Here is a 25,144-nt window from a genome sequence, read left to right on the forward strand (position 1 = left end):
AACTCGATTTCACCACAACCTGCACCCTGAACAGCCGCTTCACATCCTACTTTAACCTATAACATGTTCAAATTATTTAGACCAGAAGAGGCACGCTTGCTAGATTTCCCAGGCTAAGCCTATCTCACCTACGGCGCTGCTTCACCTAAAACATCCCAGCTCCAGAAATACTCCCAACCCTGTCTTTGTTCCCCTATTTACGCCACAAACTCTGCTTATTCTATCACGTATTTTCCCCTCGCGCACAGAAAACGAAGCACATCGCAACGTCCTTCTCCCTTTTACGGCAGAACTTTAACCCTTGTTTGCTCCGCCGAGGGACGGTTTGTGTCCTCCTGGTGTCCGATGGCCAGAAGGTTCCCTGGCACACGGAACGTCCCCCGTTCCACGGCAGCATCCATCCAGCCCACCAGGAGCACGTGTTGCTCAAATCTGACACCTTACAGCCTAAAAACGGGGAAACCCGCCCCAAACTTAAACTAAAAGGTTTACGTGCTACTCTTGCAAACCTATTCCTTATTATAAGTCAGCTAGAATTACACCAGGTTATAATGAGAGGTTATTTAAGACATACAGATCATGAGGACGCCATCGGAATTCCACCAGATTGCTAAAATCCGGCATCTTCCCAAAATGGTCTCAGCTCCACCACACACCTCATTAAGCGAGGCCATAGCTCAGGTCACAGGTTTAACCATTAAACCTACCACTAACTTAAACTCCATGTACATTCCAAAGGTACCTACACACAAAGAGATGAAAATACATCATACGTTGACCCCTTTAACATCACAGTCTTATTTTCACTGGCTGTGGCACCTCCTGAAGTGACAGAAATGGAATTCCGAGTAGTTTTGACATTCCCTTTGCCATCTGGCTATGTCGCCAATTAAACACAGCCCAAATGTGAACTCTCGATCCACCTCACCATCAGCGGACACGTTTGTTTGATAAACTGAAGGAAAAGTTGCTTCTCTAACTCTACAAGCACAATTTATACACACACCTTACGAACACTAAGCATGTGCTTCCCAAGTAAGAGGGTCAAACGGCCAAAGACACGCAGGTCTGGGGTTGCCGGGCAGCCCGGGACCGACTCGAACCCCCGGGCCCGGGCGCCCGCCGGCTGTTCCGCGGGAAAAGCGGCTCCGGTGGCGGCGGCACCTCCGGCATCGCCGCAGTTACCGGGTTATGCAAGCCGGCCTGCGGCCTGGGAAACACTCGTTATGAAATACAACGAATAATTCCGTGCGGTGCTCGGCACAGGACAGCGGGCAGCCGAGCGGGGGACGGTTCCCGCTCTCCCCGGTCACCGGAGCTGCAGCACCAGGGCTCGGGCGGCTCCCCCCGCCCGGCCCGCGGGACAGGGCTCCTCCCCGCCCGCTTCACTCCCGGGGCGAACCCGCCCGGCCTGGCCCCGCCACAGCCCCGCACCGGCCCTTCCGCGGGGACCGTGCGGGGAACCCCGCGGTGAGTCCCGCTCCGGCCGAGCGGCGGCGGGCGGGGGCCGGCGCCCGTTCCCCCCGCGCTGCCCCGCCCGCGGCCCAGCCCCGCCGCGCCGCCCCGCCGCCGCCCGCGCTCACCTGCGCTGCCGATTTCCATTCATGGAGCTGGGCGCAGCCGCCCGGGGCTGCGGGCTCCGCCGCTAAGCCGGGCCCGCCGGCCGGCCCGGGGCCGCGCTGAGCAACGCTGGGCGGCAGCCGCCCCGCTCCCCGCAGGCCGCGGCCCCTCGCCCGGAGCTCCCGTCCCGTCTCGTCCCGTCCCGTCCCGTCCCGTCCCGTCCCGTCCCGTCCCCTCAGGCGGCGGCGACCGGAGCCCCCGGGCGGAAGTTGCGTGGCCGCCCGCAGCCCCGGGCTCGCGCTGCCGCTCTTGCCCCGCCGCGCGCGCGCGCACGCCGCAACCGCCGGAAATCCCGCCCCCGCACGCCGCGCGCGCGCGCGCGCGCGCCCTTCCGGTGGGAGGGGGCGGGGCTTTCTGGGCGCAGGCGCGTGGGAGGGATGAGAGAGGGCGGGGCCGGAAGCGGCGGGTGCCGCGCGGCGGAGGCGCGAGCCGGCGCGGTTGCCCGGCAACGGGGCAGGGGCGGGAACGGGAGCGGCCGGAGCCACCGGGGCCGGAGCGGGGAGCGGGGGGAGCCCGGGAACAGCGGGGGGAGCCCGGGAACAGCGGGGGGGCCCCGGCGGCACTGAGGGTCCCGGGAGGTGTCTGTGCGGGAAGGACGGGGCTGCGTGTGCCCCCGGCGGGACAGCGGGCCCGCAGCCGCCGGCAGCGCCGGGGAGACCGAGCACGGGCCCCTCAGACTCGGCTTCTCCCGTCACCTCTGAGAGGATTTGCAGGTGCAGCTGCAGCCGGAACCGCCGCGCTCCCCCCGCTCCCCGCCCGCCGGCCGCGCCGTGCAGCACCGCGGGCTGCCGGGCTGCTCGCCCCGTTCCACATCAATTATTACACGTCGCTGTTTTCTTAATCCTCGCTAAACCTCCCAGAAGCAAACCCGCGGCCCAGCCTCGTCACACTGCGAGGATCTCCACGCGTGCAGGGCGCAGCAGCTGACGCTCCGGAATGTTCCGCACAGGTCAGGACGGGCTGAACCGCCACCGTCCCCTCCGCAGGGACACCTGGAGACACGCGGCGTGGGGACCCGTGGAACGGCGAGAACACGGGAGAGCTGCAGGCTGCGCTGACAAGACCAGGCTGAAACACGCGCTGCAGGTAGCGAGGCTGCACGTGTGAATTGCAGGGCTTTCAAACAGCCTTCTCAGGAGGGAGGGAGAACAGCAGCTGACAACGTACATTAAACTGCCTAAAAAACCCAGTAAATGCACATTATCCTTCGACATTCCCATAACAACCAAAGGTTTGACATAAGGCTTCTGTTTATCTTTCCAATTTGCAGAGGAGCTATGAGACACAAAGCACCGGGTATTAACAAGAATAAAAACTGTGATTCACTAGATCAGCATCAATGTCGGGGTCGGGCTCTGCTCCCCAGGAACAAGCGCCAGGAGCAGAGGAAACAGCCTCAAGTTGCCCAGGGGAGGTTGAGGTTGGATTTAGGAACAATTTCTTCCCCAAAGGGCTGTGGGGCATTGGAACAGGCTGCCCAGGGCAGTGCTGGAGTCACCAGCCCTGGAGGGTTGGACAGACAGACATGAGGTTCTCAGGACATGGGGCAGGGACAGGGGTGGGAGAACAGTTGGACTCAATGGTCTTAAAGGTCTTTTCCTACTCGCTATGAAGAAACGATGTCACCTTTCCTGGTCATGAGGGACACTTCCCCAGCTAAACAGGGGGAGAGGTGTTATCAGAACTGGAACTCAGGGCCAACAGAAGAGCAGTTAGAGATCTGTAATCCCAATTTCAGAATCATTAAGGAGAATGATCACCCTGGAGACTGCCAGCTAAATTTGTCTTAAAAGTGTAAATTTAGTTACGTAAGTTACACAGTAAGGACTCTAAACCGATGCAAATCAGCAGTAAACGACGAGATTATTTCCTTCACTGAAATCCTGAGAGGGAAGGGGAAACGCGATCGCCCAGATGGAGCAGATAGGGCGGCATCGCTGCGGGACGCAGCGGCCGGGAGGCACCGCCGGTGCCACCACCGTAACCAGAGCCGAGGGCCGGGGCTCAAATGCCAATTGAACACGCAAAACCAGGGACTCCGACCTGTTTTCCAAGACTTTAGACAAGGCACAATTTTCTGTTACAGCCCCCTCAGGGAATTGCTCCCCTTGAAATTGCGAGAGATTTCTATTATATAGTAGGATGTAAAGGTGATATAACGTTTAAAGCGGCAAAGGGTTTGCGCAGAACCCGTACCGATGCCCAGTTCCATACAAGATTCTGCCTGCAACAGTGCACGGAAATTAGCTAACGAGTACGTGCCATTAGCAAACACTTCCTTAAAACTGCTTTGTGCTACTGACAAACCTCCAGTTACAGCTCAGCTGCTTAATAATTCCTCGTCTGCAGGAGCGTCGATGCACGAGGTAAAGCACAAGCAGATCCAGAGTTCCGAGCACGGAACCAACCGCCGGTGCTGGACCCTGAGCCACAACCACCAACCGGCACGCTTGCCAGGAAATCCAAAGCTGGGAATGTAAAACCTGATGCAGCGCAGAGGATCGAGTTTAAACCCAACCCAAGAGGAGTTTGCAATCTGTTCTCGGAGCACTTTGGAGCCGATACAACGCGCAAGTTTTGAGCACGCGTGTGTCCGCTTCTGTGTTTCTCTCATTACACTGAAGGCTGGAAAGGGGGGGTTGGTTCCTCCACGGCATCGGGTGCAGCTCAGCTCCGCTCGGCGTTTCCCGCGGTGTCGTCGAGCCCGCACGGTCCTTCCCCACCAACCCGACTCAGGAGCGTCACCCCAGCGTGTTCACATTGCTTTTATTTAGGTCTTCTGCCAACAGTTACAGGGTAACAGACACTTGGGACTGCAAAGTCAAAGTTGCAAGCAAAAACCAGGACCAAGGCAAAAAAGAAATCCACAAAGGCAATCAAATCAAATATAAATACAATGTTCTGGAGCTCTTTAATCATACCGTTTTCTTTAATAAAGAGGTGGTTATGATCTTACAGTATTTTCTTTTGGCCTAATCCAAGGACTTTGTTACTCTTTACCAGTCTTAATTTTACGCATACAAAAAGAAAAAAAATTGATATTCAACCTTTAAAATATAAGCCATATTTTCTTAATAAAATAAGTTTTGTGCTGCTGCTTGTTTAGTAAGTACTGTACATCAACTGTTCACGTCTATTTAACAAATGGACCATACAGAGTTCAAGCTAAAGCAAAAAAAACCCCAAAAAAAACAAAACAAAAACCCACAAGAAAAATAACAACCCAAAGAGAGTGTCTGGCAAACACCCTATGTGCAGTTCAACACTGGCTTGTATAAAGGAGGTACGAAAGGGGCTAGAAACGAACACAAAAGCGCTGGAGTCCCGTCAGTTTTCGTTCACAACTATTGAAGTGCAAATCACTCAGGCAAGATATGAATTTCACTGGTTTATTGCTGTCTTGCTGTCTGGCTTCCCTTCCCGAGGAGTCACGTTCCTTTATTCCACACTCGTTTTTCAAGATGAAAACCTCCCGTGAGGCAACGCTGAACGCTTGGGCTTCGACACCGAGACATCGGGTTGGACGTCTGCGACCACCCCCCAGCCCATCGCCTGCAGATATGGACACAGGGAACCGACGGCGCCCAACAAATGACGGGTGAACCAAAATCACTCCGTTTCTCCCAAACTGACCCACGCCGCGTCCAGCTGTTCAATGGGTGAACACGTGGCGAAGGGCGCGACTCGGGGCCGGTGTGTGGTGAACACAGACCCGACACGTCTCTGGGCGAACCCCGATCCGTACGGGCAGCAAAACGCGCAGCACCTCAACATGCAAGAAAAGGGTAGAAACGCCAGAGCCGCGGGGAAGGTGCAGTGCATAGTCCGTCATACAAAACGCGCGGTAACTCAAACCCCTTCTGAACTTCTTCAAAACGGAAAACAGGGTTTCAAGGGCACAGCAGCTACAATGTTTGGCTGTTTTATCGATTCAAAACCATGAAAACCCGGCGCAGAGGGTGCAGTAAGGGCAGAACGCGATCTGCAAGTCAACAGCTGAGCGTTTCAGAAGCTGTGAAGCTTTTGTGTAGTTAAAATCGCTGTTAAAAGTAGATGCTACATCAGCAAGTCTTCATTCATAGTTTTCTACGAACAGCCACCTTACAAATGAGTGCAAATCTTAAAGGTCCATTTTACATTTCAAGTCTCAAGGTTAAAAAAAAATTGTTACAGAGCAACAAGCTGTTTCTGTAAATGCCCACACTATCTCTTTTCAAACGGTTAAAAGCGGCATGTGCTAATGCCACGGCTACTAAAAGACATTTCAGAATTCTAGACCCAACTAAAACACTAAAATAAGAACTAGAAACCAAACCACCCTTGCCCCTCGCTGCAGGGCAGCAGCCGGGCACTTTCCGTCGTGATGCTGGTGAACAAACCGATTTGCAGAGAGAACCTTGACCTTAACCCCCATCGTGCGCTTAGCGAGGGGCTTCCTAACACCAGGGGAGCGGGTACGGCCCCTCCGAGGCCGTTTTTGCTGTCAGCGAGCCCAAGCCAGAGTTCGGAGGATGAGATGGAGGTGCCGATTTGTGTCACCATGCAGGCACTTGTGTATCGGAATGTCGCTTCTCCTGTCGACACTCAGTGTTGGTGCGTTCCCTACTCGCCAAGAGCCTTTCCCAGAGCTCCCCAAGCCCACCGGTGCCCCCAGCACCCGCTCTGCCCCCCGTACAGCACTGAGGTCGGCACAAGGAGAGCGCAGGAGCCCAACACTGCGGTCCGGAGGGGAAACGGGACTGTGCTAAACGCAGGATCTTCACCCAACGCCACCTCAGCGGGCTCAGCACTGAGTTTGCATAGCTTATCGATGTCGGCGTCTTTCACAAACGCGTCGCCCAAAAAGAAAACGGGTCGAGTGACTTCCCGGTGTCAGGACACGTCAATGGGGCGACACGAGCGAGGTGGTTTTATGAAGGCAAGTTTAAACGTCGGGAAGTGCAAACCCAAAGGGTGAGTTTCTATCCACGGACACGGGGCAGCGCTCGCGTGGGTCTGCCTGGGAGACGCGTTCACCTCGGGCAGTGACATGATATAATAACAGAGCTCTTCCCCTTAGGAGCTCGGAGGAGCGTGCGTCTCATTTTTTCTCTTGCAGGAAGCGCCGTGCACACTTTCATATCAAAAACCCCCGATAATCTGCCCACGTGATACTGGTAATGAGTTGCTACCACTGCCCCGCCGTGCACTACGGTCATTCTGTGCAGAAAACGAGTCTGAAAAGCAGCCACTACGTTACTGTCGGGAACAAGGCTTTTTTTCCTGTTACAAACACAAATCAGCAGGAGTTTCCCCCATGACGGTAACAAGGATTTCATCGTTCTGACTAAGGAACAAATCTGGTGTGCTTTCAGAATTAAAACAACAAACCCTGTGCATGAGTGATACCATGACACAAAGAGCAGCAAATCCTAGCAGCAGAGAGGGCGACAGGCTGGGGGTGCTGGAGTTGGGGTGCGTGGTGTTTCCGAAAGCAGCCGTGTGCCCAACGCTCAGCAACGGGAACCGTTAGAAACCTCTGGCGCGAGCGCGCGGCCTCGGGAACTGCGGGGATGTAAACTCTGAGAATGTTAATGACTCGTGTGTTTTGGCAACAGACTCGGTTATCGTATAAAAATAATGTTTAGTAAAAAAATCCCGGTGTCCATCATAAAAATTCAGGAAAAGAAAAAAAAAAAAGGAAGAAAATAAATCGATAAGAGATTTCTGTCCTCATGGGATGAAGATGCCCCCATTTGTCAGAAACAGTTTTAAATAACAAGTAGTACATTGGAAACAAAAATGGGTCAGCAGCCATTAAACGTGTCCTATATGAAAGTGCACATCTTTCAATGGAGTTTAACCACCATGAGGTCGTGATCGAACACAAACTGCAACTTAGGACCATAGAAATTAACTCCTTCCGATGGAAATATGGACCACCATCAAGACAAGGTTACTGTTTTCCTTACGAGATTAAAAACATGGAAATTTTGCAGCATCATAGTAAGGCACTCACCCATGGAAAAGTCTGTGACTGTTGCTTCAATGGCAGCAGCTAACGAGCTTGTGACACGAGGAAGACAGTTCTCAGCTCTGAGCTAAGTGCTAGGGTGCCTTACCTTATCTGGGGGGGATTATTCAGGGGCGGGGAACCGTTAGTGTTAGAATTCTCCTATAAACTAGTTGTTTTCTCCCCCTTAACCCATTAAAGCATCTCATATTCTAAAATATTAGTTTTATAAATCTAGTCTTCTGTTTTTAAGGCTCTAAAAATCCCCTCCCCCCAACCCCCACAAAAAATACCTACCAGCGCCCGGTGGGCAACGGAGGACCAAATCCGCCTTTCACAGTCAGGAGTCTATAGTATTGCATCTTAAAAATGAAAACCTGCGTCCGCCTCCTGGGAGTTTTATCCCTTCCTCGAATGCCTTTATGTGTTTGGTCAGGTCAAAATTTTGCAAAGCCAGAAAAATTGAAAAAATCATCATCAGTCTCTTTCCAATCCTACGAGGGTGTCGGATCTTTCTGTCCCGTGGTGCTGGTCTCCTGCCTCGAATCGACGCTGCCTGCCCTGCAGTGATTTCTCATTGGAAAAAAACCCAAGGTGTCCCAATGCTTCCTTTTTTGTATGGCTCCTACAAATCTGAAAGCTTTCTTGAGTGAGGTAACAAAAGTTAGGCTTTCAAGCAAAGTACATGGTACGTAAAGTGTCCTGATGAACCTGCACAGCCTTCGCCAAGGCCTGGGGGTCTCTGCCGTTGCTCTGGCCAGATATATGGCTGCCCTCGCCACTGAAAAGCAAGGAAATCGCGGTGTAATTATTTCATATTTTCCCTCTGGGAATGCTGAGAAACCCCCTTGGAAATGAGAGTCCGTGAGCGCTGGCAGCACAGGACGGCGTCTCAGTGTGATGCTGCAGAGACCGCGGCACCTCGGGGTGCTCAGACACCCAGGGATGCTCCCCCAGGCCTGGGACGAGCTCAGGGTGGGATTTCACGCTCCCTTACCCCCCACTTCCCCCACACTGGGCCCTAAGAGGACACCGATGGCCCCTGCCCATCCCCGGGGTCTCAGAGCCCCCTCACCTGTCGTGCTCCTTGTCCACGAGATGGTACCGCGCTCGGAACGCCACCAGCCGCGCGTAGTACGCCGGGGCGGGGATGGACACGGAGCGGGTGCAGCGCACGTAGGTGTGGCACAGCTGGTACGTGAGGATCTGCAGCTCATCCGCGGTGAACCGGTTGTCATCCCACAGCACGTAGTAGTGGGACGGTCGGCTCGTGCCCTGCGAAGGGAGAGGGGACAGGGTGAGAGGCATCACTTCGCATCCTCATCAACCTCCCCCCGATCAAAGCAGACAGCCTGGGCAGGAGAGACGCCCGCAATTCCTCAATGTGAGAACACGACGTGCACAGGCACCGCGAGGCAGGAAAGCCCTTTGCACCGAGGTGCAAACTGGCATTAACGCCGCCGCTCCGTGCCAAGGCGCTGTACCGTGTATGGCACCGGCTCCCCGCCGCACCAGCCAGCTCCCCGCTGTCCTCGCAGGAGGACGGGAAGCCAAAAAGCCTCCCTGGTGGAAGCAGCTGTAGATTAAACGAGTGCAATTTTTTCAGTTTGGTTTCTGACTCATCTTGGCTGCCTGGAGAAAGGCAGCTGCAAAGCAAGCGCCTGCTCCGCGGCCGCTGTCCCCAGCCCTCCCGCCCGCAGCCAGACGGCAGATCCCGGTGCCGGCCAGGCGCCCCGGCACGCTCACACACCGGCCCACCAGCTGCTGAGCTGGCTGCTCTGCAGGAGGAAATTCTCAGAGGAGAGATCCTTGGCTCCAGGAGAGAAACCAAGTACATGTCACACAGCACAGCAGCTGTGCCGGCCCAGCACCCGCTCGCCAAACCACCACAGCGGCAGCTCGGACCAAACCGCCCACATCCCCGGTGCCGGGGGGGACGACACGCCAGGGCTGGGTCAGATGCGCCAGAGCGTGATCTGCAACAACAGCCCACGAAAAGCAGCGGTATCGCAAGAGCTGGCTCGTGGTGCGGTACCTGAATGCCTGCGTGACTGCACAGGTAGAAATCGAACTCAAAGGGGTGGGTGATGTTTGTATCCACGGTTGTTCCTGCTGGGATGTTCCCGCTCTTCCCGATCTACATGGGACAGAAAGAGAGACCCAAGCGCTGCAGAGGCTGGTTATTTCCTGCTGCCCAGAGCACTGTGTGTAACACACCTGCCCTGCACGGGGGACAGCACAGGGTGACACCAGGCACGACGTGGAGACAGAGCAAACGGTGTCAGGAGGAAAGCAGGAGAGTGAGGGCTGGCAGCGGCCCAGCCCACCGCAGCAAGGAGGATTAAGTGAGCAAAACTCCAGGGATCTCTGGGGAGCGTGTGAACTACAGTCTCTGCATCTTGATCAAAAACTGTCCTCGGTTCTCAAGATTAAATCTTCATGCTCAGGTATAGCCAGAGTCTGGTTGGACTAGATCTAACCACTAAATTTAGATCAAATCTAGGAAAAGCTGCAGCAAACAGTGCTACTGCCCTGCACACACCAGGAAGCTGCGAGCCAGCGAGGGCTTATTCACCCTGTCACGTCAGCGGCTGCAGTCGCCACCAAAACAGCAGATGTTTTCCAGCTGACAGGGGCTATTTCAAGAGAGTCCCCAGGATCACCAGCACCCAGCAACTCGTCATTACAACAGCAAACAGCTGTCGGGGTTTCTGGAAGCAGCCTAATCTGCACGGATGTGATCTGGGCAGCAGGTTTCATTTGCGAGCTCTCTGCCTGGCCACAGTGAGCGTTCCCTACGACCAGGGACAAACCAGCCGCCATCGGCACCTCCCTGCACCCACCCTCTCGTTCTTGTCTGCGCAGAAGAGCCGGGTGTGATGCCTTTTCTGGACCACGATGTACGTGATGCCAGGCTGGTAATCCTTTTCCAGTTTGATGCAGGCGTCTCTGATCGCCAGGAGCTCATAGTGAAGGATCTGGAGGGACAAGGACACACGGTGAGGGGACCCGCTGGCACCCAGCGTCCCCCCGGGCTGGGGGATCCGAGGGGTCCTCACCTGGGGGAGCTGCCCCTCGGGAACACCGTCGCGGTAGAAGATGATGCGGGTGGGTTTGAAGCGGGTGGATTTGTAGAACTGGATGAGCAGCTCCCTCACCATGTAGGACAGGTCCTCGATGATCTCCTGGCGCGGCCGCTGCACGCGCACGGTGGCACAGTACCGGCTGGGGTGCGCGTCCATGCTGCCCACCACCTGCGGGACACCCCCCAGGCCGCGTTACCACAGGACGGAGGGGACATGGGACATTCCCAACCCCCATCTGCCTCCAACGCGTGCAGCGGGCAGAGCTGCCGAGCCCATGGGCTTTCATGACAGACTGTGCGAGCCCAAACCCCGCTCCACTGTGTCACCAAGGCAATGACACCCCCTGTACAAACCCCCCCAGCAGGTGCAATGTCCCTACTGAGCTCTGTCACAGCACCGCCAGCTCTGCTATAGGTGTCCTTTGGCCTCGGCCACCCATCACCTTCTACTGTCTAGTTAACAACAGACCAAGGGCAAGATCGAGGCCATCTGAAGGCTCGACCCTCCTCCTCCCCTGCAGCTTCAAAAAGGCTTTTATAAAAATTAAGGAAAAAAAAACCTCACAGTGGTCCTGTACAAAAAAAACCCAGAAAAATGTGTTTTCAGAGTGGAAGTGCTGCCGCCAGGAAACAGACTGTTCTGTCCCACCCACACCTAGAGCAAACAGCCAAACGCATTTCCCAACCCCTTCTAATTAAGAAAAACACACTCCTGCAAAGCCGCATTTGCATGCCAAGGAAAACCTGAGCTGTGAGTCCTGGAAAGTTAAGAACTTAATAGGAAAATGCTGACATGCTTAATTAAAACAGACGCCACGAGAACCTGACGCTGTCCTGGCCGCAGCGAGCACGAGGCAGAGTCCTAGAGCCACCCAGCACGTGAGTGATGGGCGCCCCTGGTTCCCCGGGCGTGATGGGAAACCCTCCTCCCCAAATGGCTCTGAAGAAGCCCCGCCACCCTTGTTTCCCCATCTCACAAACCCCAGCTCTCCCGCCTAGGGAAGGTCCCTCCAAGGGGTGCCCGGCAGGATGGGGACACCTGGGGACATCTCTGGAGCTCCCCGCACACCAGGGATGACTCTGGAGACCCCACACACCTGTCTGGCTGTGCTGTGGAGTCCATCAGGTCACCAGCCCCATCTGCTGGCAGCTGCCACCTCTCCAAGCTGCTCCCCAAAACTGTAGCCCCTCTGCGGCGAGGCAGGAGGAGATGGGGGACCCACCACCCCAGGAGTGGGACTGAAACACCCCACAGGGCACAGGACCGCCCTGAGAAGTGTCACTATGGGAACAGTGGTGACACACGAGTCTTGTCTCAGCTCCTGCGTCCCCGCAGGGCCGGGGGACACCAGGCCTGGCCCCAAACAGGGAACTTACAGCTGTTATGGAGGGTTTCTTCCCATCTCCTGCCGGTGGATGAGTGACATCGGCCCCGAGGAAGATCACCGGCTGCTGAAAGACGGCAGAGCTGGCGGGAGAGAAGAGAAAGCAGCCGTGAACCTCTCAGGGCCATCTCAGGGTGACGCATGGCCCATCCGAGGCGAGATCGCACAGAGGACATGTCCCAACCTCACTACAAGGTCGGACAAAACTGCAGTTCAAAGAGCTACTTCAAGCAGCCCACAGGCCACCTCTTCCAGGCGGGCAGCACCACCAGGGACTCGGGAAACCAGCCCCAAAAACGTGAGAGGCTGTACAAACCGCTGGTGAGGCACAAGGATGTTGTTGATCCCGCCAAGCTTGACGTTGATCTTGAGGCAGAGGTTGGAAAGGGTCTGCGGGGAGGTTTTCACCACGTTCTTGACCTGGACGCACTGCGTGGCCATTCCCAGGAGCGTGTCCCCAACGCGCTTCACCTCGGCTGCGGGCAGAAGCAGATGAACATGAACACACAGGCAAGCAGCAATGCAGCATCCTCGGAAGCGGGGAGAGAAATCATGGCAGGAGGAGCAGAGCCAGCCCCACCGAGCTGCAGCAAAGCCCCTCTCCTCGCCCCGGCCCCAGACGCACCGTACACCGGCGTCTTCCCCGGCAGGATGACAATGATGAGCTGAAGCCCCGAATAGGTGTTCTTGAGGTGTCGAAACATGGGCTCCACGCTGTCCGCACCCTGGGCGTATTTGCAGAAGCAGGGCTGGCCTTGGATGGGCATCCCCGCGTCTTTGGAGATCTTGCGCAGCTGGTCCGTGAAGTTCCTGCACGGGAGGAGAAGCCGTGAGCCCCGAGCACCCGTCATGGCAGCCCAGGAGCAGCCCAAACGTGAACTGTGCCAAACACCAGAACAGACGCATAAAACACACTTCAGTGCATCCACTCTCGGTCAGGAGCAACCTGAATCCCCAGTGGAATCCAAAACCAAGGTGACCATTTCCCTAAATCAAATAAACTGTCCCTGCTCTGTGTCATGCTGATGATGAAACAGAGAATCTCTAACCTACCAAAGCTTAAAGTCTAAGACTTCTCTGTAATAAAAGCCCATACCTGAATTACATTAGTTCAAATAGGCCATTGGGGAAACTGTTAATTAAATACCCCTCACAACCCCGTCTCCCTGAGGAGATTTGGCTGAGAAGAGTTCAGTACAGTTCAATGCGGGCAGTGTCAGATCTGCCCCTCCTTACTTCAGCACCTCCTCCCGGCACTGCTTCTGCGGGGCAAAGCAGGCGATGGCCCACACTTTGATCTCGATGCCGTTGTAGAACTGCTTCCCCCGCATGTCCCACACGCCCTGGTTGGGGGTCGCAATGGCGCGGTTCTGCAAGGCAAACACATAGTCAGAGCGCTGCCGCGGCCCCCGGCTCCGCGCTGGCTTGTGCTACCGAACCCACTCCCCAGCATCAAACCCTCTTCCCAGCACCAAACCAGTGCCCTCGCCGGAGCAGCTCCCTGCGCTGCCAGGTTCTGCGTGGCGATGGGCAATTCGGAATCTCAGCTCCTCAAATATGATGGAAGATCCACCCAAGCTGCCTCACCCTGCGCATCCCTCTCCTGCGCAGCACTGTCACCGAGTGACTCTTGGCTACACTTTCAGAACAGTTATATTGCAAAAATACCAAAACAAAACAAAACCAAACCCAAAGCCAAGGTGCTCTGATAAAAAAATTCCAGCTCTAACCCACAAACCTGCAGGCAGCACAAGTTTTATTCAGAAACGGCATTTTCTGGTGTGAAAGCGCCTTTGCGCAAGGCAGCCCCACTTACCCTGCCGCCGTACTGCAGGATGGGGGCCGGCAGGACCCTCCCTGTCACCTCCGTCATGTCGTCCTTCACCTTGATCCCAAACTCCTGGATGTACGGATCCAGGTTGTAGCTGGCGTTCTTCATCTGCAGAGGGAAGGAAGGGCCGTGGGAGGGAGCGAGACCAACGGCTGCGTCCCACGCAGCCTCAGCTGCCCGAGAGACACGGGCACCCCAAGTCCCGTTCTCTGCAGAGCTGGTCTCCCCCGTCAGGGAGGGCAGGCGGTTTAACACAAAGGGCCAAACCCCGTCCTCCAAACTGACTCATGGGGGACCCAATTTTTGAACCGAATGACCAATGCAACCGAGAGGGGGGATTTAAGGCTTCAACAGGAAGGTTCACACTGGCAAGAGACTGTTATTAGCAGCCTCAGAAGGAAAATTCAAATGGCTGTGGCTTTGAAAGCCCAGAAATGCCTGTTTGGGTCCCAGCAGCACCGCTAAGCAGCTCCTGCCCAGTTGGGTTTGCCGTTTTCTGGCTTGGCCCAGCCTGACCTGCAGAGTCCCACACTGCTCAGTCCCCACGTACACACACAGCCAGCATCACTTCTCTAATTCATTTTCCTATTTTCAGTTCCAGCTCCCTTTGGGTCAGGTTCCACCAGCACAAGGACCTGAATCTGCTGCACGCGAGTTTCCACGGTCACTTTGAGCTGGGCTCGTCTGTGCAAGTGCCCCTCAGACACACGGAGACGGCTCTGAGCAGGGATTCAGAGAGAGCAGGGGGACGAACCCAAGTCATTGACCCCTCCAGCATCCTCCCAGCAAGCTGCAGCTCTCCAGTGCGGAGCAGTTGAGGAGCAGGACAAGGATCATCATGGAGACAACGCCATCACCTACCACCAGAGCCACAGCCACAACGTCCCTCCCAGGGACCTGTGCCACCTACCAGGCGACTGATTTCCTCCTGCCGGTCTGGGGCAGACCTGGCTGTCGCTTTTATCATGGTTGATGTCTGATTGTCCGTGAGCTTCTTGATGCACCGCTGGCCTGCCACGATGTTGCACACCTGCATGGGAGGGGAGAGACAGCAGCCGTGTGTTAGGGACAGGCGAGACACGGAGGACATGGTCCAGCTGGCCCACAGAAATGGGGCCCAAACCTGCAGCTGCACGAAAATGACATTTTTACAGCACGGACTCCTCCCTCACTTATTAGAAATGGCTCTTACCAGGTCAACATTGAGGCAATTAGCACCCACGACATATTAATAACAGAATCTCGCCATGCATTTTGCTTTTGCTTTGCAGGGTGCCCAAAAGCCAAGCAGCGCCAAGCCAACACTCACCTCCAGGGGCAGGTACGTGTGCTTCTGCTCCTGGCCAACCTGCAGACAGGGCAGGTGCGGGTACTTCAGCTGCAGGTTGTATTTCTGCTTGAAGTACTGAGCCACGGTGCACTCCACGGTCTGACCGCTCTCCAGCTGCAGCGGAAACCTGGCAGGGGCAGCACACGAGGGATGCGCCTGCTCAGAACACAGCTCCGCAGCGCACAGCCGGGCTCTGCCGGGGCAGAGGGAGCTGGCAGGCTCCCACCCCAGCTCCCGTCAAAGAAAACAAAAAGCACGACAGCGGCATTTTCAGCAATGGAGTCAGAAATACTCTGACCTCAGTGAGGGACTGAGGTCCCTAAATAAAGCTCTCCCTCGCTAATCCAGCTCATCAGGGCAAATGTTTATTGCAGGACATGCCGTGCATGCCACTGCCAGGTACAGAAATACAGCGCGCTGGCACTCGGGAGGATTCTGTGCCTGGTGCTCTCCCCAGAGCCGAGCTGAGCTCCAGGTGAAGCTTAACCAGCCTATCTGGGCCTAGGGCAGCGGCTCCAGGGCGGGCACAGCGCAGGGCAGGAGGGCACATCTCCCTTCAAAACCATGGGGAAAAAATCATAACCCAACTTCCCGGGTGAGCGGTGCCTGCTCCCACACGCAGGCAAATTATCTCAATGCAGGGAATCGCTTTATCCCTGACAAAATTCCTGCTTTGGCAGTGTCTATTTTAAGAAAGAAGAAAACCAAACCTGGAGGTAAAAAGTAGGACAATTCCTGGCGTGTTTGCAGCCGCCGCCTGCCAGACGCAGCATCCCCTGCGCTCCCGCCCTCCCCTGCATCCCGCTCGCCGCCACCGCGCGTGACACGGAGCTGCTGCACCCAACAATGCTGCAGAGCACCAACGCGGCCCCTTGTGCCACCGCCACTTCCCAGCCGGCTCTCCCTAACGACCCCAGTGGGCGCTCGCATGGAGAAAGGCTCCAGTTTTTCCAAGGGTATCTTCCCCCCGCCTTACGTCTGGTGGCTGGCCGGCCGCCTGGTCACGTTACACACGCGGTATTTCCTCTTCATCTGCCCGCAGTGGGTCACCTCCACCTTCAGACCTGCCGTGGGACAGCACGGAGTCACCGGGAATGGCGGGAGCGAGTCCCCTGCACCCACCTTCCCCAGGACACCACGGCCACCTCCCCTCAATAATGAACTGTTTGCAGAGCAGGGATGCGAACAGACACCCTGCGAGTGCATGAGGGAGGCAACGGTGACCCAGGAGATATTTCAAATGTGCACCCCCTGTGCCCCCACCTCACTGTAGCCACAGCTGGTGTCTGGGGATGGTCCCCGGGCCTCTACCTTTGATCTCCTTGGTGAAACGCACTCGCTGCGAGTCCGTCAGGGGCTTGGGCTGCTCATCGATGTTCCGGATGTCCAGCACCTCACACATGAACTCAATGACGGGTTGGGCTTTGTAGAAGGCGGTGGCCGACACTGCAGGATGGACACCACCATGCATCTCTGCTCCCTCCCTGCAGACGGACCTGGCCCAAGAACTGGCCAGATCCAGCCCCCCCACACACCCAGCCCCACCACAGCACGAAAAATACATCACCATCGATGTTGAGCATCATCTTCCACATGGCAGGTCTGACCGACTGGTGGAAACCAAACCAGACCTCCCTGCCACCGCCCAGAGGGTGGTAATAACCTTCGGGGGGGGAGAAGAAGGAGCGGCCGACGGGAGTGTACCTGTGAACAGGCACAGACCGTGTCAAACAGCACCCCCAAGCCTGCTGAGCCCCAGCTCAGCCCACCGGCTCCATCACCCCATTTATTTCTTTTGCAGGAGGTCCCAGAAGGATGGCACCAAGCAGCAGAGCAGCCACAGCCGCCTCCTCCCAAACACCCTCGAGGCCGGTCCCAGCCACAGCCCCCCACCAAGGGCAGCTGGTCCCCTCCCAGTGTCACCCCCCGTGTCCCCCACGGGGCTGCCCTGGGTGCAGGTACCTCATGGAAGCCAAGTGCCTCATGGCCACATCCAGCGCCTGGACAGACTCCAGCGGCACCGGGATCTGCCCGCTGACCAGCGCCTCGTGCAGCATGCGCCAGCTGACGATGGCCATCCATTTGATGGACACCTTGAAGATCCTGTCCTTGCCCTCCCCCGGGATCGTCACCTCAAAGTCAACCTGGATGCAGAAGGGAAGCGACCATGGCGTCCCCGCGGGCACAGCTTGCTCCCAGCTGCTCGCGCTGCCTGCACAGGGCTCGCAGCCTCTTACCCGCTCGTTTCCAATGGGCAAGGCCGTGACCGTGTAGATGTTCTTCTTCCCATCGTAGACCGGCTTTCGGTCACCGAAGATCTGCGGTTTGAAGTGCTGCACCATGTACTCCACGACTTCCCTACGCGGGCAAGCAGAGCAAGAGAGAGGGGCAAGGGGAGGGAGGGGTGAGGTTCATTTTGCTGGTTTCTGTGACCTGCCCGGTCCCGGGTGTCCCCACCCGGGGCACTTCTGAGCCGCAGGGCACCCCGGAGCAGAGCCAGGTCCCCCCACACAAGCAGCCTTGCCCCAGCGCAGCACGTCGGCTTTGGCAGGATGACTTTACCCAATGTGCAGGAACGTGCAGCTGCCAGAGCTGCTGCAAACCCACCCGTGTGCTGGGAGGGTGAGAGGGAGCAAAAGCACAAGGAACAGCAGCTACAGCATCTGCTTCAGGGCACGAACCACCCGAGCTGCTGGGGCAGGAGGGGACAGGCAGTGCAGAGGATGTCAAAAAGGAAAACAAAGAAAAGTACACGATGGCCTGAGCTCTGGCCTTGCTATTTTTAAATACAGGATTGTTGCCAAAATAGCGCAGCTGCCGTGAAGACGCAGGGGACTGTGCTGAGGTTCAGGGCCTTCAGGGCTGCCAGGGACAGGAACCGGCGCTGCTGATGGGTCCAGCCACCCACGGGTGCCAGGCAGCGCCGCCACTCTGGCCACCATGTCACCCTGATGGTGACGAGGGAGACAGACACTTATGGAGCCTCCACGAGGGAACTGGAAATGGGGAACAAGTGCCAAAACCTCTAATACTTGCCTTACCTGTTGACTCTGCGTGGACATTTGTCAGGTTTGATATCCACTTCATAGTGATACACATCGATCTTGGGAATGTCCACCTCAAAGTAGTTGGCCAAGAGCTTGATGGGCTTCCCTACGGTTCCTATCCCGGGGCGACGCGGCGCTTGGAATACCTGCTGCAAGGGGGGCAGGTACGCGCCTGCAGCTGCGGGGAGAATACGGGTCAGCGGGGCTGCAAAAACCCCGCGGACAGACAGACAGACGGTGCAGACACGGTGGGAAGAACGGCAGCGGTGGCAGAATTCAGAGCAGCGCAGCGGGAAGGGGAAGGAGCTTCCCTGGGCACCATCCGGCAAGCGCCGGCGCCAGCCGAGCCGCAGGGCAGCGCCAAGTCCCCGCTCCGCCAGCTGTGACAGCATCAAACCATCCGCCGGCACAGAACCCGGCTCTGCTTCGCCTCGGGGACTCAGTCGGGGCCACACGCAATGGGAGGACAGGGGACACCCGCATCTGTGACACACACATCACTCCACCCCCTGACCCAGCGCAGGGACAGGCGGCCCCGTTCGCTTCTCCTGACACCAAGGTCAGGTCGTACCAAATGTCCACACCGAAAGCGCCTGCTGCGCCGCCTCCAAGCTGCACTCGTGTTTTGCGCAAGGAATGTCGCAGTGTGTGAGATCTGCCCTTCCCGTCCCGTCCACACTTTTCCCAGTTTGCAGCTCCCGTGTCTCGGAGCCCGCGAGGTGCGGGCAGCTGGGCCGGCAGCGCAGCGCGGGGGACGTTCGGAACGCTCCATCTGGGCGGCCAAATGTCCCAGTCAGCCTGCAAACAGCTTCCCGGCTCCAATTCAGGCTCCTGAACACATGGTGCTCTTAGCACCCCATGCTCTCAGCCACTTTGGTTTGAAACCCAAATTTCAACTCCAGGCTAAAAATATCAGAAGCAGAGGAAGAGAAGAGCAGCAGACTTCGGATCTGCTGTTCGGTTTTGTAGCTGATCTGTGCCGATGTAAGGATGGGATGACCCTTGTGAGCACCCAGGGACCAAACCGCAGCATTAACTCCTGCAAAGCCCAGCTCTGCTCTTGCTTCTGCCCTGCAGCAGCAGCCCCGCAGCTCCAGAACCTGCCGGGAGCCTGAGCCTGCGGCTCACCTGGCTCCAGCACCTCCTGGACGAGGCCACACAGGACCTGGAACAAGACAGGGATCCCCGAGCCCAATGTGGGGCTCAGACCCCCTGACACAGCTGCTCCGGGGCCGCTCGGTCGCCAGCACCCCCGAGACAAACGGCTGCGCTGCACGCCGGGGGCAGCTCCTCTTCAAAACATGATTTTCAGATGAGCTACTAAGGGTGTAATTCATGTCTCCACATGACGAGCATTTCTTGGCACTCGCCGGCTCCCTGGCTGCAAGCTGATGCATTTTTCTACCGCGGTTTGCAATCAAAGAGGTATTTGCCGGCGCTGCCGGAGCCTCCGCTCCCTGCTCTGCCTCTCGAGAGAGGAACCACGCAGCCAACCCACGAGACGTGCCTCAGGACGGGGCTCTCCACCGGCACCCACGGCACGACCAGCGCCAAAGGCTTCTCCTCTTCAGGCCTTCCCACCCTCCAGATGATCCCGGCAGCTGTGCATGAGCAGGACAGCAGCTCCAGGTGCCCACGGTGTCCCCGTGGACACAGGGCAGCAGCTGGAGCAGGTCTGGGGTCAGCAGGAGCTTCGCTCCAAAGTGGTGACCAAACTGCCCCACAGCCCCCGCGCTGCAACCGTCAGCCCCAAAATAACACCGTGCCACACAAATCCTCTCACCAGAGGACCACCAGATGCTTTATGGATGCAAAGCCTCCCAATTGAGATCACGAATCAGATGAAGGTGTCAGCTACGCAAAAGCTGGCTCAGGAGTTTGGTGCAAGCCGTGGGATATTGCAAAAGGGGCTGGAGGGAGCAGCACTGCAGTGGCCGGGAGATGCTCCGCAAAACCCAGGGCAGGACACCAGAGCAGCACCGAGGATGGGAAAGTCCAGCCCCAGGCTGACTTGGAGGGGTTTATTTTGGCAACTGCAGACACACCACCCACCCAGGAAAGCGGAGAGCTATAACGACTTTTCCCTTCTAAATTACTTTGAGATACAAGGAGTTTCAAACAGCCATTATCACCCAGCGCCTGCGCACAGCCGGGCACAGCAGTGCCTACCCGGGACACGGCTATTTATAAGGAGGGTGACATGGGGACAGCCAGCACAGGGAGGGGGACCCGGGGTGACGCTCAGCAGCATCCAGCACCTCCAGTGTGAGATGGGCTCTCACCTCCCTTGGCTGCTTTGGTCCAGCTCAGAGAGACCCCACGGCCCTTTGGTGCCCAGCAGCCTGGGCTCACCCCTCCCAGCATCGCATCCCAGCCCCAGGATGCTCAGGGCGCCCCACAATTGCCCTCAGTGCAAATCCTCCCGAAAGCCGCCTGTGCCAGGGAACCCCGGGCAGCGCGACGTGGCACCCCCGGCACCTCGTACCCACGGCCCTGGATGCGTCGGTTCCACTTCAGCAGGAGAAGCCTTGTTAAAAAGCGACCCAAACCGTGGAGACGGGGCCTTCTGCATCCTCGGCATCCCCTGCATACCTCGGCTCTCCATGGAAGCTGCACAGGCTCCCACTTTGTCATGTAAATGCAGGCGCCGGGGCCAGGGGCTGCGGGGCGAGCGTTGTTCCTGAGGCACAATGCGGGCAGTGAGCGGGATGAAATCCGCCGGCCATTATAAATTCAGCGGCCCGGGAGGAATCGCAGACTTTCGCACACAAAAGCCGTGCCCTGGGGACGCGCCGGCGGCGGGAGCATCGCGGCCACCGACGTCCCTTCACCGGGTGCACGTGAAGCACCGACGGGCAGAGACGGCGACAAGGGCACCGCTGCCAAGGTGAAAGTCTGTTTGGGGTAATTAGTGCTGGAATACGCTTTGTTTCTGTTATTTATTGTAACAGCTGGGGAACAGGACCCGCTGCCCAACAGCTGCCCGCGCCCAGGCAAAGCCGCCAGTGGGACGGCATGAAATTACCATGTCATTTAAAACCTCCCCAGTGCCGCATTCAGCCGAGGGGCCGCGGGAACGGGGCTGAGACAAAAGGGGGTTTTATGGCGGCGGGTCCGCGACGGCCCCGTCCCCACCAAAATACAGCCAGGGATGGGAGAGGAGCGAGCGGGGCCGCAGCACAGCAACCGCTGCGGGACACACGGTCCATCCTCACCCCGAGCCACCTCCCACATTAAAGCAGCCCCAGAAACCCCACAGGGGAGGGAAAACCCCCCATTGGTAGGCAAAGCTGCACCAGCAGGAACGGCAGCGCTGGTGGGGCGAGCAATTGGCTTTCCCAGTCTCCAGGCTCAACATCGTTAAACCCGTCCTGGGCAGAGTTCACCTTCCCACGGAACGTCCGAGCTGCTCCTGCCTGGCGCTGTGGCGGCTGCACCCAGGAAATGCACCAAAATGGGCTCTAATCTGTTTTACTATGATATTTACATCTTCAAGCAGTTTACTGCTTTGTATCCTCGATGCCAAAGACCAAGCGCTGCAAAGGGCATCGCTGTGCCAGGTCAAACCTCAGCTTTCCACGTGGAAATCACAGGTGACAAACTCAAAAGCGTCAAGTCAAAAATCCGCCCGGACGCCGCCGCAGCCGGGGTCGGTGTCCCCGCAGTCCCGCGGTCCGGGCTGCGCCAGGGAGCGGAGCTACGGGTGCTACAATGGAGCACGACAAACAGCCAGAGCATCACCAGCCCCCTCGCACCCGCTCGCAGGGGCCGCAACCAGCTGCTGTGGCTGCCCAGCAGCTCCGTGTCCCCCTTTTTGGTCCCTGTGATGGGGTGTGAGAAGCAGCAGGCACCGGCTGTGCCACCACCTCTGCCAAACGCTCCACGGGCTCGCCTGGGGTCCCCACGAATGGCCTGGGGAGTGTGCAAAGGTCCCAGTGGCTGTGTGGGGCTGGGAGCCATGGACAAAGGCAGCCCTGGTGATGGGGGGACAGGACAAAGGCAACACCAGCTCCTCTCCGCATCCCACCATACCAGGACCGCCCTGCGGAGCCACGGGCTCCCGGTGGGGATGTTAAAACCCACATACGGCTCTGCCACAGATCACCCTGCCGAGAGAATGGAGATTTTCTGCCTGATTTGGCTTCATTTTAACGTCTGCCATCTTAATAACTTGTTCCCGTTTTGTTCTTCCTGGGGTTTAGACAGAGGCTGCAGAAAACGGTTAGAGATAAATCATACGTGCCGTGTCTCCAGACAAGGTGCTTCTCCCGGCTTTGTTTCTTGGTATAATCCTGTCCCAGAAACAGGCACATGCGATTTCATGTTTCCTGAAGATAAAGGGATCCAGCAGATGGAACAGCTTTGGGGTTTTTGCAGGGTTTAGCACAGGAAGACAACGGTTAAGATTAACAGCGTTTAGGAAGTTTGTGAAGGACGAAGCAAGCTAAAAGTTGGGGGGAAAACGACTTAAGTTTTTAAAACTAGCACACACGTGCCTCCCCAAGCAGTGCCGGCGGGTCAGACATGTCCCAGGTTCCTTTCCAGGCATCTCCCCACCAGGCACACGCTGGGTTTCTGCTTTATCACCCGGACAGCTCGCAGCCCAGCATCGCCAGAGCCCAGACACCAGGCTCAGGCCCATCCCTGGGCTGCAAAGGGACATCAGGGCAGGGCGGGATCCACAGCGGCTCCTGCGACACAGGGCGAGCGTCTCCCCTGCACACGGGGTGACCCGGGTGGGAGCAGGCGCCCCCCAGCCAGATTTGGGGAGGAGAAGGGAAAATCCCAAGAGCTCAGCATCAGAGCCCCACTCCAGTGCAGCGCCCACCACCCCGGGGACCCCCGTGGCATCAGCGGGACCGAAACCCAAAACTGTCCTCCCTGAGCGCAGCCCCATCCTAGAGATTGGTTTAAAGCAGCTTAGCAAGGAGGCGCAGGAGGGTGCGGGCGCCCCGGCAGCGTTATCCTGATCCCCGAGGCGCCGGCAAAGCCCCGACACCCCCGCGCAGCCGCCAAATCACAGAGGCCAATAAATCAGCCCCAAACACAAAGCGCTGGCAGCCAGAGGGTAACGCGCACACCAAGGGATCTCCGTGCCACGCTTAAAATGAAATACCGCAAGGAACGACCAAAGTTTGACCGCGAAGGTGCAGCAGTTGTGTGTGGAAATCCCACCGCGGCACCGCGTTACGGTGGGCGGCGAACCTGCCAGCGCCAGAGCCGCGGAAGGCCAGCGGTCCCCCCGGCCCCTGCCTTGTTTTAGGCACTAAAATTGTGCGAATTAGAGCGGCGCGAGTTCGCGATGCTCAGCCAGGCACGGGAGGGAGCATCTGCCGACGTGACAGGCGGGTTGGCGAGTTTTGGGGAGCGGCTCTTCAGACCCCATGGGGCAGCCTGGTGCCAAGGGGCATAAGCACCGCCAGCTGCTTCCGACCCCCATGTCACCCCAAACACCGCACTGGGGGACGGAGACCTGGGGGGGACACAGGGATGTGGGGGGACGGAGACCTGCGGGGACACTGGGATCTGGGGGGGGGACACGCGGGGACCTGGGGGGGGACGCTGCTGCTGCTCTGTGCACAACAGGCCCCTTGCGCAGAGCTCACACCGTGCTTTGGGGGGTCCCCACGCTTTGGGGGTTCCCCTGCTCTCAGCCCCGCACCCACAACCTTCCCCCCACCCTGTGCCCCCTCCTGCGGGTGTTCGGCGCCCCCATCGCCCCCAGCCGGGAGCGCTCCCTGCACCCCCGTTGCACAGACACACCCGGCCGCTCAGCCCCCCCGCACCCCACCGCAGGGCCCCCCCTGCAGTCCCCGTGTCCCCGCCGCACAGCCCCCGCACCGCACGGCCCCCACCCGCACTCCCGTTACAGCCCCCCCCGGCCCCATTGTGCGGCCCCGGTGCAGCCTCCCTCAGCGCACAGCCCCCGGTGCACGCTCCCCGCTCCTCGCCCCCCCGGTGCGCAGCCCCCAGCGAACCTGCTCCCGAGGGTCCCGCTTCCATCCCATCCACGCGGGCGCCGCTCCGAGCCGTGGGCCGCGGGCCGGGGCCGGGCAGGGCCGGGCAGGGCCGGGGCCGGGGCTGCTCCGCCGCCCGCCGCAGCCGCCTCTGGCCGCGCCCCAGCGCGCAGGCGCCGCCGCCGCCGCCCGGCCCCGCGCCCAACAAAGGCGGCGCCCGCCCGACCCGCCGCCATCTTGGGCCCGGGCGACGCGGCGCGGCCGCTGCTGGCGGGAACAGCGGGTGGGAGCGGGACACCGGCCCCGAGGAACTCCCGTTCCCCGCGAGAAAGGAGGTTTGGGGTTATTCTTACGGGTTTTTTTTCTGGCTCGTTTTGTGCTGCCAGGCCGAGGAGACAACGGTTTGAACCAGCTCTGATGTTCGCAGCTTCACAGAACCCCAGAATGTCAGGGGTTGAAGGGCCCTGGAAAGCTCATGCAGTGCAATCCCCCCATGGAGCAGGAACACCCAGATGAGGTTACACAGGAAGGTGTCCAGGCGGGTTGGAATGTCTGCACAGAAGGAGACTCCACAACCCCCCTGGGCAGCCTGGGCCAGGCTCTGCCACCCTCACCCCCAACAAGTTTCTTCTCATATTTAAGTGGAACCTCCTGTGTTCCAGTTTGCACCCATTGCCCCTTGTCCTGTCACTGGTTGTCACCAGAAGAGCCTGGCTCCATCCTCCTGACACTCCCCCTTTCCATATTGATCCCCAGCAATGAGTCCCCCCTCAGTCTCCTCTTGTCCAGCTCCAGAGCCCCAGCTCCCTCAGCCTTTCCTCACACGGGAGATGCTCCACTCCCTTCAGCATCTTGGTGGCTGCGCTGGACTCTCTGCAGCAGTTCCCTGTCCTGCTG

At 58.1% G+C, this 25,144-nt stretch overlaps 2 protein-coding genes and 1 long non-coding RNA gene across 7 annotated transcripts in view; 1 reads left to right on the forward strand and 2 right to left on the reverse strand.

The window, feature by feature from the left end:
- AGO3 (argonaute RISC catalytic component 3) overlaps positions 1 to 1,773 on the reverse strand; it is a 31,621-nt gene extending 29,848 nt beyond the window's left edge. The window contains exon 1 of the mRNA XM_065041482.1: positions 1,584 to 1,773. Within this exon, the coding sequence (XP_064897554.1) occupies positions 1,584 to 1,602 (19 nt within the window). The 5' untranslated portion in view covers positions 1,603 to 1,773. The remainder of the gene's footprint in view (positions 1 to 1,583) is intronic.
- Positions 1,774 to 1,986: 213 nt separating this feature from the next.
- LOC135576417 (uncharacterized) lies at positions 1,987 to 7,312 on the forward strand. Of its 2 annotated transcripts, none has more exons than XR_010468138.1 (2): positions 1,987 to 2,706; positions 2,891 to 7,312. It is a non-coding gene; the product is annotated as an uncharacterized LOC135576417 (long non-coding RNA). The 2 variants fall into 2 exon arrangements; XR_010468139.1 differs by having other exon boundaries at positions 3,970 to 7,312.
- Positions 4,370 to 24,422, reverse strand: LOC102089206 (protein argonaute-1). Of its 4 annotated transcripts, none has more exons than XM_065041484.1 (19): positions 24,269 to 24,422; positions 18,285 to 18,468; positions 17,481 to 17,601; positions 17,206 to 17,387; positions 16,811 to 16,947; positions 16,555 to 16,689; positions 16,220 to 16,307; positions 15,223 to 15,370; positions 14,824 to 14,943; positions 13,899 to 14,021; positions 13,319 to 13,452; positions 12,708 to 12,892; positions 12,399 to 12,558; positions 12,075 to 12,165; positions 10,672 to 10,866; positions 10,456 to 10,590; positions 9,648 to 9,749; positions 8,688 to 8,887; positions 4,370 to 8,393 (listed from the first exon to the last, which is right to left on the reverse strand). In XM_065041484.1, the coding sequence occupies exons 1-19, from the start codon at positions 24,291 to 24,293 to the stop codon at positions 8,285 to 8,287; spliced, it is 2,574 nt and encodes an 857-aa protein (XP_064897556.1). In that variant the 5' UTR covers positions 24,294 to 24,422; the 3' UTR covers positions 4,370 to 8,284. The 4 variants fall into 4 exon arrangements, with proteins under 4 accessions (XP_064897556.1, XP_064897555.1, XP_064897558.1 ...); XM_065041483.1 differs by having other exon boundaries at positions 16,811 to 16,943; positions 17,202 to 17,387; XM_065041486.1 differs by having other exon boundaries at positions 18,280 to 18,468; positions 24,269 to 24,341.
- Between the last annotated feature and the right edge of the window lie 722 nt (positions 24,423 to 25,144).

Source organism: Columba livia, chromosome 26 (assembly GCF_036013475.1).
Source record: "Columba livia isolate bColLiv1 breed racing homer chromosome 26, bColLiv1.pat.W.v2, whole genome shotgun sequence".
Classification (NCBI taxonomy): Eukaryota; Metazoa; Chordata; class Aves; order Columbiformes; family Columbidae; genus Columba; species Columba livia.